The sequence below is a fragment of the Manihot esculenta genome, chromosome 8, assembly GCF_001659605.2.
Source record: "Manihot esculenta cultivar AM560-2 chromosome 8, M.esculenta_v8, whole genome shotgun sequence".
NCBI lineage: Eukaryota > Viridiplantae > Streptophyta > Magnoliopsida > Malpighiales > Euphorbiaceae > Manihot > Manihot esculenta.
In genome coordinates, this window is record NC_035168.2 from 6,722,488 (window position 1) to 6,733,718 (window position 11,231).

At 28.8% G+C, this 11,231-nt stretch overlaps 2 protein-coding genes across 2 annotated transcripts; both read right to left on the reverse strand.

Moving 5' to 3' along the window:
- Nucleotides 1-3,503: 3,503 nt before the first annotated feature.
- On the reverse strand, nt 3,504-6,397 carry LOC110621312 (chloroplast processing peptidase). Its single transcript, XM_021765545.2, has 5 exons — nt 5,522-6,397; nt 4,708-4,845; nt 4,272-4,358; nt 3,913-3,980; nt 3,504-3,818 (listed from the first exon to the last, which is right to left on the reverse strand). Exons 1-5 carry the CDS (start codon nt 6,116-6,118, stop codon nt 3,686-3,688), a joined length of 1,023 nt encoding a protein of 340 aa, XP_021621237.1. The 5' UTR covers nt 6,119-6,397; the 3' UTR covers nt 3,504-3,685.
- A 2,650-nt stretch (nt 6,398-9,047) lies between these two features.
- On the reverse strand, nt 9,048-11,025 carry LOC110621313 (two-component response regulator ARR8). Its single transcript, XM_021765547.2, has 5 exons — nt 10,480-11,025; nt 10,252-10,340; nt 10,053-10,130; nt 9,536-9,606; nt 9,048-9,401 (listed from the first exon to the last, which is right to left on the reverse strand). The coding sequence occupies exons 1-5, from the start codon at nt 10,580-10,582 to the stop codon at nt 9,116-9,118; spliced, it is 627 nt and encodes a 208-aa protein (XP_021621239.1). The 5' UTR covers nt 10,583-11,025; the 3' UTR covers nt 9,048-9,115.
- Nucleotides 11,026-11,231: the final 206 nt, after the last annotated feature.

Consider the following 11,231-nt stretch of genomic DNA (forward strand, 5'->3'; position numbering starts at 1 on the left):
TTGTAGATATGTCACTTCCAATATTTTTTTTTATGAGATTAGTTAAATTGATTGTTTATTACAAGAATGAAAAATTAGTGATGACCTAACTTTGGCAAATATGGTGAGAAGATGAAAGTGAAGTTTGATAGATATTTGGGGGATCCTGATAAAATGAACAAACTTATTTATATTGTAGTTGTGATGGATTCTAGATATAATATGAAATTTATGGGTTTTGCACTCTTCGTTGTGTATGGGAATGAAAAGGGTTTGAATTTAACACATAAAATTAAATCAATTGTGTATGAGTTGTTTGATGAATACAAGAGAATATTTGTTAATGAAAATGCAAACATAAATGATGGCTATGCACATTCGATTGCAACTGAAAACTTGGATGAAGAATGATAAAAAAAGATATCAATGATGAATTTAGGTAGTCAATTTTTGAAACATAAAATTGAGATTTGAGAAGTTAAAAATAAGTCATGTTTGGATTGCTATCTTAATGAGAGTATTCAAGTGTTGGATGAGAATGATGAAATTGATATATTACTTTGATGGAAATTTAATTTTAATAGGTTTCATATCCTTTCCTATATGGCTAGAGATATTTTAGCAGTTTTTATTTCTACTATTGCATCAGAATCGGCTTTTAGCATTGGGGTAGAGTACTTGACTCTTTTAGGAGTTCTTTGACTCCTACGGTTATTGAACCTTTAATATGTGCACAAGATTGGCTTCTAAAATTTTATTATCGTAAGTCCATTGAAGAATAAATAGCAGATATAGAAAAACTTGAAAATGTATGCATAACTTTTATTTAATTTCTTACATTATTATTGGCTTAAATGTTTCATGCTTGATAAATATTAAGTTATTTTTCTCTGTTTTTTTTTTTCAGCATTTGCAAATTGTGAGATAAGTAGTAGTAGTGATGAAAACAATCAAAACATTGTTAATTTGGATGGTTGATATAAAATGGAAAGATTTTAAGGTAGATTTTTTTGTTGTTACTATTAAATTGATTTTGACAACTTTTTGTAGCTATTCTAATATTTTTTATGTTTGCAAGTGAAATATTAGTTCAAGTTTGAAAAATTCACATTATCACATTTGCTGGTTGAAGATTTGATAACAAAAATGAGGATGTTCTTTTTGTTGTTTAATTTTATGCTCATTTTGATCGTGTAATTTTGGACTTTTGGATTATATAATTTTTTTTATATTTGTATTAGACTATGGACTATATTTTATATCGTGTATGAGTATGATGTGTAAAATAGTTGAGCGGATTATTATATCAGTAGAGATGGTAAATTTTAGTTTTTATATTGTTTAATAATTATTATTGATTTATTATTAGTAAAAGATAAGGTTAAAACACTTCAATTAAATTTTAAAACACTAAAAATGCACTAAAAAAAGGCATCAAAAGTCTAAAAATTGATTTAACTAATCAAACTGATTAAACTGAACCGAATCAGACTGATTCAATTCGACCAACCGAATACTCACCCTCAGAAATCATCAAATCCTTAAGAGAAGATTGTGTGATCAAAATGCAATTCAGAGAATTTCAAGTACAGGCGAAAGACCTAAAGAAGCTTATTGCAGTGGGTAAATCAATCTTAGCCACCACCATGACAACATGATGATGCTGAAATACAAACCATATTTGAGTAGAACTCTTATGAGGAGGAGATCATCGATTGAAAATATACTGAACTTAAATATGATGAGAAATTTGAACCTACATTCGATAAAAAAGATTATGAAAGATATAATCCCATATATGACGATATTCTTATTTGCAATTTGGGAGACTACCATGATGAAGAGGTTAAGGATGATGAGCGTATGTTAAATTTGGGTGCCATTGCAATCCAAAAATTGAAAAAGAATGTAAATGCATAGATTATAACATATATGTTGATTCTTTTTTTTGTCATTGTGATTTCTAATTGGAGGACGAATTATCTTGAGTAAGCAAAAGATGATATGTACAAAAGGGGTAGTATTTTTCAATAACTCGAAGTGCAAGAACGTTATGATATTTTTTAAGTATTCAACTAGCAAGACATAGAATCATAAGAATCCTAAAAGCATTAATATTGTTTATATTGAATACCACGTTTGGAAGATAAGAAAAAAAAAAGAGTTATTTTTTTAAAATTTATAGGTTTAATTTTAGCTATCATTAATTCACTTTTGAAAGATCATATACAAGGAATTTTAATGTATTTTGATATCTTTTATAATTCTATATAGATTTAGGAGTCAAATTGACATTATTAACTAATAAAATTCTCTTATATGAAGAATGATTTTGACTTGTCAAAATGATGGATAAATTTCGCAACTCTAAATCAAGTAGATAACTTTCAATATTTTATTATCATTTCAGAAGATGCAATTAGGGAAGGAATTTTATTTTTATTTATATCCTAATTAGATTATTATTATTATCATCATTTTATTAGTAGAATTAAATTAATTTTCCTTATTCAAATATGATTATCCTATATTTTCTATTTCAATTTTTGTTTTATTTCAGTTATGATTCTATTTTTTTTATTCCAACTAGAAAAATATTTAAATATAAATAGTATTTGTTTTGCAAAGATGATTAAGTTCATCTTTTATTTTTCATACTTTGTTACCTTATCAAATTTCTTATGACATTTTCTAATTGAAATTATCACTTAATTATCTTTATTTTTATTTTCTAATTATAATTATCACTTAATTATCTTTATTTTCAAGTACATTAATTAAGTGTATAACAGAACAATTTTTAAAAGAGATTATCTTAATCTCGTTTTTTTATCAAAATTCAGTGACACCCTTAATCACAAGTTGATTTTGATTTCCATTTCCGCATTAAAAAGACTTGTTTGGAGAGAGAAAGAGGGTTTTAAAGGGAAACATGCCGACTATATTTGTATTAATGAATTGGAATAATCCTTTACATGTGTGTTGTGCTGAGATATATACTATTTCTCAGTAACTTTGACAGTTGTATACTCATAGCCGTAACAACCTTGCTACTAGCTCCTGCTATACATTTTGGTCCCCTTATTTTTATGTTTCTTCCTAAAATACGTGACAAATGGTTAGAAGAGAAACAGACAATCAATGAACAAACAAGCCTACAATTATGTGTGATGTTAATTCTACATGCTCTTGGTCATTTTTTCACTTGTAACCTGCAGCCATAGTGGCTACATCAAGCTAAGCAGGTACATGGCCAAAATGAAAACACTTGTGCAACTTCATCTAATGCCCCCAACATTTTTCTTTTCTATGTTATTTCCCAGGCAACCGCGAGCTTCACAGTAGCCCTTGCATTGAAGTTGAGAGGAAAGCACTTGTTGCACTTATCAAGGCAAGTTAAAATATGCAAAGTTCGATAAAACAAAGACTATTCCACTCTCGAACAATGCCCATTAACACGGTTTTCTCAAACTGTCAGCTAATACCTAGAATCAAATTCAAAAGAAAAGAAGAGAAAGGAGAGGTTGGAGAGAGAGATTTAATTTCAATAGTTTCAATGGGCACATCTATAAATACATCATGGACATTGAAAAACTTCCTAAAAGAATCACCTCTAGCAAAACAATGTGTTGCAGACATTCATAAATAAATAGAAGATGAGAAATTATAACAGAAAAAAGGAGCAAAAACTGAAGAGTAGGAGGAACTATTCAGATGCTGAAATACTCTCCGGCTTGTCTACAGCACAGCCAGTTTCAAGAACTGTGCCACCTATCCTGTTTGGGGGCCAATAGCGGAAAATTGATCTTCCTATTATATTCTTTGCAGGCAGGGCACCCCTAAAAGAAGAATAACTCCATACTTCAGTGTAAAAACTCATTTAGAAAAGAAAAAGAAAAAAGAAAAAAGAAAAGCAAGTTCAAGGAACATTACCACACATGCGAATCATAACTGTTATTTCGGTTATCACCCATCACAAAAACTGAGTTCTCCGGTATACGCTACATGTATCACAAAGTGAATAAAGCAAACAAAATTAATTGCTATTGAAAAATTATAAGGTTGTGGTAAGAAATTCAGATGCTTCCTTCAAGTCAGTATTCAGGTAGTTACTTAAAAAGCAAAAAAGCCTAAGCAATGCTTTATTTTCAATTTATGCAATCCTTATCTTCAAGGTCAAGTTATCCAAGAATCCACCACAAGGTCCACAGTCGTCCTTGTGAGTCTAGTTGCACAACGTAACATTTAGAAAACAAAAAACATAACATGTCAAATACTAGGTTTATACTTACAATTGGTGTCATGTTGTAAGACGGTGGCTCAAGAATAAAATTTTCATTTCTCACAACTCCATTGACTATAAGCTTCCCCTCACGAACCTGCAATTAAGTAATGGCATATGTTTGCGCAACAATCAATAAACTATCCATTGAAAGACACTTTGCAAGATTAGATGTGTTTGAAGAGTTAGTTTAAGCATTATGTGACAGTAACATCTAAACAAAATAGAAGAGACAAAAGACTCCTTGTACATTAAAACGATGGGAAATTTATCTTGTAATATTGCCCCAGAAATAATAAGCATGAATATATTTAAGAAATTGTTTCCCAGTTAAATCTTTAGGAAACACTAGGCAGAGTCAAGTGGTTGAAATTAAAAAGAATATACAAATGCATAAATGACTGAATATAATTACTCAAAAAGGAGCTTTGGTTTAGCAATTTCACCTCTACAATATCACCTTCCTTTGCAACAACTCGTTTAATGAAGACGTCATCATCAGTGTATCCAACTTCCTGAAGCACTGGTGGACTTTTAAAAATCACTATATCATTTGCACACGGCTTTCTGAAATAGTACGTAACCTGACAATTTCAAGTTATATAAATCTATTAAGCATAATACTTCATACAAATTACTCAATCCTAATCCTTAAATATAAAGGAAACACATATGTTTCAGTGATTTAAATCAAGGTTCAAGCAATGTCCTCTGTAAAATTAACAAGAAGCTTTGTTTTTCAAAATTGACAAGAATTAGTAGGCTGCATAAAAGTTGATAAATATGCAACCAATTAAATAAACTAGCCCAACTGTCCATGTATTTGTGATTTTATTTTTGAAAATTATCAGTAGATTCAGGTATTTCATGAATGGGGGATTCATGAACTTGTTTTTGAAATAGAACCATTCTTAATATTGTAATAACACAAATCTTTTTATTGATTTAACCAATGCTCTCCACTGATTGCCAGAAGAAATCCAGCATCTGCCACACTTCTCATCCTCTTAGCCAGCACTTAATCTTTATACCATATTCAGTCAGATTCTTGGATTAACAACTAAGGAACTTAATCATTTGTATATACACCTTAGCCGCCTAAAAGAAATCTTTAGTTGCAGTCCTAATTATTCACAAAGCTAAAAAATTCTTCAATCCTTATTCACCAAAAAGCCCAACTTAAACATGCACTACAACACACAAAACTTCACTGATAACAATGACAAGAGGGGAAAAAGTATAAGTATAAGTATTGTTTACCTTCTCTGCAACAACACGATCACCAACATCAAAAGTGGGATACATCGACAATGAAGGAATGTACCTAGGCTCTGCAATAAAAGTCCGAAACGCAAGCGATATCGCCAGAGCAGCAAACACTGTCTTTGCATCATCAGAAGTGAAATTCAACCACTCCGGCAAAATTCCACCACTCTTCTCCACATCCCCGTCACCATCATCCCCACCTCCACCTCCACTCTCACCCCCACCACCACCACCTGAATTAACCACAGTCCTAGTTTCCTCACCAGAATCCTTAATCCCATAGCATCTTACCCTCCGAAACTCAACTGCAGAATTTTGTAATCGGGGGTTTTTGAGACTGGGATTGAGGTTCCGAGGAAGATTGGTGAAGTGGGTAAGAGTCGAATGAAGGGGCTTAGGATTCTGGTGAAGACTAAGAATTGTAAAGCAAAGATTCTTCTGGGCATTGAATAAGGACTTTGACATGAAATTAGAGTTCCTAAAGGGTGTATAGCAATGGGGGAAGAGAGGGTTAGAATTTATGGCATGCATGGAATTGAAATTGGGGATTTTCAGGGAAGGCAAAGTAGGTAGCGGCTGCAGAGACATCATATTTACTCGGAGTTGGCTGAAAAGTGAGCTTGACAATACTAATGCCTTCTGTGGTTTTCCAATTACAATGCCTCCATGGGGTATCGGTCTTTGGACGACGGCAGTTAATTTAATATTTCTGTTTGGAACTGCTCACCGGCGACCTTCCTTGCGCTTCTACTCTCTCAGAATCCTCTGTTTTCTTCTTCTGTTGATTCTCCGTTTTCCCCTTTCTTCAGAAGATGATGGGATTCATCTCAAACGGAAGATAGGAGGTAACATGAACGGCTTAGATCAGAGGGTTAGATCAGAGGGTGTGGGCAGCAAATCAAATCCAATTAATTTTAAAATTCAGTTTCACTTTTATTATTTTAATTTGATTTGATTTTAATTAAACAATATAAATTGTAATAATAATATATTATTTTTAATAATATAGAAAAATTATATTATAATTAAAATTAAAATATTTAATTAAATTTTAAACTATTAAAAATAAATTTTTAATTTTTAAAATAATAATAATTTAATTATTAAATATATAATTTATAAATTTAATAATAAATATATTTTATTTTATGATAATAATATGAATATTTTATAATAAATATATTATTTTAATTGTTTTATATATATTATGATTTTGAATTAAATAACATATTTATTATATAATATTAATAATTATTACAGTAAAATAAATTTTGTTATTATTAAAGAAGTGAAATGTATATTTAATAATTATATTATTTATTTTTAATTTTAATTTTAAAAATCGATTAAAATTATAATTAAATACAAACGTTTTTTTTTTCAACCAATTACATTTTTTTTTTCTTTCTTTCTAATGAAAGCTTATAAGATAAAGGTCTAAAGGGTAACTATGAGCCTTGGCCCATCACAAATGGACCCAGCCCTTTTCATGAACACTTTATTTTATATTTATCCTTTAAAAAATCTTTGAAGGTACTAAACTATCATTTTAATACTAGTTTTGGGTTAATTTGAAATAAAGGTATGGTATAATTTACTGTTAATTAAAAAAATAAAATATTGGATATTCAATTTAATTCATTTTTTTTAAACTTTTTATCTAATCTAAAAATCTTTATTTGAACTTAATTTAGCTTAAAATCAATAAAATTAAGATTAAATAAAAAAAATCAATAAATTTGACTTTTAAACTAATTTGGACAAAAAGTTGAAAATGTAATAAATTGAACATATTTTAATAAATATAGCGATCATATTAAATATTTAACCTCCATTTATTTAAAAAAAATATATTTCCTATATTTTTTAGTATTTAGACATTTAAAAAATTAATAAATAAAAATTATTTTTCTGATTAAAGTAAGAATTAAATCATCTTAAGAAAATAACTACCTCCTTTAAAAAATTTTATTAGAAGTTGTATATATAAATTTATTAATATATTTATTTTTTAAATTAAAATTAAATTAACAGTGAAAAATAAATTGTTTTGTTAAAACCATTTTTTGCAAAAAATATTTTCTATAGAAATTAATTTTTAAATATAAATTATTTTATAAAACTACTTAAAATAATTATCGGAGTAAAAATCATTTTAATTTTTAACTTATCCAATTATATTTTTGAATTGAAATTAAAATAAATTATAGCCGATCTCAATTATCAGGATTTATTATCATTTGATAATCTTATTTTTTTATTATAAATCTCTTATCTTGAAAATAATTTTTATTTTTATTAATTTTATCCATAAATTTATTAATGATGTACCCATACATTTGTTCAAACTAGCCATAATATTTTAGATTTGTTTGAAATTTTTTTTCTTACCTTCTAATTATATTTTTAAATTCATCGTTATTAATTCTAATGAAATTTACATTTTATTTTTTAAAAAAATTAAATTTATGTGACAGTGATGGAATTTATTGCCTTTCTTTTAGTCAAAATCCCAACTTCAGCTCTTCTATTAAAAGATGAATTCTGGCCTAACTTTGTCTTCAAAAAAACGTGTCCTCTTTGCTAAGGATTTAAATCAGCTTTTAACTTTTGTTGTTCTTTTGGGATTACAAGCTTTTGAGATTAAATTTTTAATTCAAGTCAAATGAGAAAAAAAAAAAAAAATAAACTCCCTTTTTAACTTCTAAAAAAATAATGCTATAATATTTTAAATAATTTAGCAAATCGTACCTGAGTTTTAAGTTCGAATAAAAAAGAATTATAATAGGTGTAATTTCTCAAGTCATAAAAAAGATACAATAAAAAAACATATTAGCTAGTGATTATAAAATAATAATTCTCTACTAAAATTTTTTCAATCCATCGTGAAAAATAATAAAATTTTTAATATTTTATATGATGTAAAGAGATAAATAATAAAAAAAATTAAAATATCAAAATTGTCATTGAATTACATAGCAGACTGTCAAATGGATTGAAAATAATATTGCTCACCTTCAAAAATCTTGATAAGTGAATGACTTAATTTAGATTTTTTACAATACTGTAAGGCAAAGTTTGAGCCGAAATATAAAATTTAATATATCTAAAATATCTTTTTTAATATATGTAAAAAAATAAAATAAATAAAAATTATAAAAAAAATTATAGTAAAATTAGTATTTTGAAAAGTACGTATTAAATTAAGATGCATCAACATTATAACCTGAAATTAAGGTTTTAATTGTCGTGTTGTCTCTTCTCTTACTCTTGTTTGTTTGTTTTTTTTTTTTTTTTTTTTTTTTTTTTTTTTTTTTTTTTTTTTTTTTTTTTTTTTTTTTTTTAATCTAAAGCAAATCAAAATTGGACGTAAAATATCTTCACGTAAAATGTATACATGAAACACCTCTATCTCTACACTCCTATTAACCCTGTATCAACCACCACTAAATTCTGCAAGTGAAAAAAAAAAAAAAAGTCAAAATTTTTTTTAAAAAAAAATTGAAAAAGGATTTTCAGGGTTACGGTAAAAAATATTAATATATAATAATAATAATAATAATCACAAAAGAAGATCTGATGATATTATCAGACAACAGTAGTGATGTCATTGTATCTGGGTCTTGTTCTATCCGGTGAAAGACTTTCCTCCATAGCCTTCCTCTTGTTGTTGTTGGGTGGTAGTAGTGGTGGTTGTTGCGGTGGTTGCTGCTGCTGCAGTTGTGATTGAATATCTGATTTTTCTACTTGAATATCTTGATTTTCTTGTTTTTGAGTCTTTGATTTTGTTTTCAACATATGAGGCTTAAGTCTATTCAAATCTGATAGTTGTACTGGCTTCAAGAAGAACTCCTCTGCTCCTTCCTGTAAACATCTGTTACAAAATTTCAAATAATTAATCTCTCAATTTTATTACATTCAAATCCCATAGTACAGATTCCTTAAATTTTCCAAATAAACTGAAGGGTATATGAAAAAAAAATCCAATCTTGATTTGGTTCTTTTTACCTTGTGATTCTTGAAGGAACATTCTCAGATGACATTATCACTACTGGTATGTTTCTCAGAGATGATGATTCCTGCAAAATCAGAGAAAAAGCAAAAGAAAGAGAAAACCCCATAAATCTCTTGAACCCAGAAAAGAAAAATGAGCCTAAAAATGAAGAAAATTTCTCGTATTCTGATAATGACATCACAAATGTGAGAGAAAGTAAATCTTAGAATATCTTGACCTTGATCTGTTTGGATGGAAAATAAGTGGAAAAAAAATATTCCAGACAGATTTTATTTGACATTCTCAAGTTAGTGGGCAAATATAGGATCCATCTTGGCAACAACTAAACTAAAGCACCACTTGAAAAAGAAAATTTCTTCTTTTTTTCTTTTTCATTCTTGGAAAAAATTTCAATGAAGCAAAGTTTCCAATAATAGTTATGGATCTTAGTGGGAAAAATTAGGAAAAGAAAAAGAGAATATAATGATGACAGAGAATGGAGACAAGGGAATTGAAAACCAAAAAGCATACCTTTATTTTCTTTAGCAAATCATAGCCTGTCATGCCAGGCATACAGTAATCTGTAATAATAAGATTCACTTCAACTTCCTGGAAAGCCAAAAAAAACAAACAGAGAAGAAAATTTCTCAGAAAACCCAGAAAGAAAATTCAGGAGAAAGTTTACATCAGAGGTTCCTGATAATGAAACATTTGGAAAAATTAATAAAACCTGATGATTGTTTGGAGAAACAGAAGGTGTTTCATCTTCATGTAAACCAAGAAATTCTAGAGCTTTACTACCAGAATCAACTGTAGTAACTGAAATTATACAACAGAATACAGGAGAATCAGAACCCACTAAAAACAGTAACTAGAAACATAAACAATGAGACCCACGAGAAATTCTTCTACTTTTTTTTTTCTTTTGTCTGTTTGGTAGGTGGGAAAATGGTAGTACCTCGATATGATGAGATCTTGAGGAGTCTCTCAATGAGCTTTCTGTCTATTAAGCTGTCATCAACAGCTAGAACATGAAACTTTGAGTCTGCTACTATGGACATTGCAGCAAATTGAAGATCCAAAACACTACTGAATAAGAAGTAGAATGGTTTCTTTCTCTTATTAAACCAAGTTTGAGAGGAGCAGGAGGAAAAGCTATTTTTGTATTGAAATGAAACCCAACAAAATCCACAACCCACACAAAGCAAGACCCAAAGAGATATCTTTCCAGATTTTGAAAATTTTCCAAGTTGATTATAGAATGGAATAGAAATAGAAAAATACCAGAATAAAATAATAACAAAAGAGAGAGAGAGAGAGGTTGAATTTTTATTTATACAAATGTGTAAAAACACATGAGAAGTTATAAAGAGAAGGAAGGAAAAAAGAGAGAATGGAGACGAGGGGAAGTTTTAGATGAAAGCAAAAGGAAAGGGCAAGAGGAGAAGAGGTGGGACCCATAAAAATCCCACCAAGAGATACAGGTGATGTAAGCCGAGCAGAGGTGGCTTTTTTCTCCCAAATGTGAAATCATGTGGTGCTTACCATATCTTGAGCAGGTGGATGACAGTGGTGGTGGCCAAACGAGACCCCAATTTCTTCCCCCTCTTTGATTCCCCTTTCCTTTTAAGATTTGCTTCCCATGCCCATCCATGTCCTATCATGCCATCCTCTCTCTTCATCATCATTTTTTATTGAAAAATTCAACAT

Bases quoted from the DNA above. Each gene is read 5' to 3' on its own strand.
- LOC110621313 (XM_021765547.2), bottom strand. From the start codon at position 10,582: ATGTCCATAGTAGCAGACTCAAAGTTTCATGTTCTAGCTGTTGATGAC. The intron at 10,131-10,251 runs GTTTTATTAATT...TTGGCTTTCCAG, and splicing joins TTTCTCCAAACAATCATCAG to GAAGTTGAAGTGAATCTTAT. The intron at 9,607-10,052 runs GTATGCTTTTTG...CTGATTTTGCAG, and splicing joins ATTTGCTAAAGAAAATAAAG to GAATCATCATCTCTGAGAAA.
- LOC110621312 (XM_021765545.2), bottom strand. From the start codon at position 6,118: ATGATGTCTCTGCAGCCGCTACCTACTTTGCCTTCCCTGAAAATCCCC. The intron at 3,981-4,271 runs GTAAGTATAAAC...TGATACATGTAG, and splicing joins CTTACAACATGACACCAATT to CGTATACCGGAGAACTCAGT. The intron at 3,819-3,912 runs GTAATGTTCCTT...TTCTTCTTTTAG, and splicing joins AGTTATGATTCGCATGTGTG to GGGTGCCCTGCCTGCAAAGA.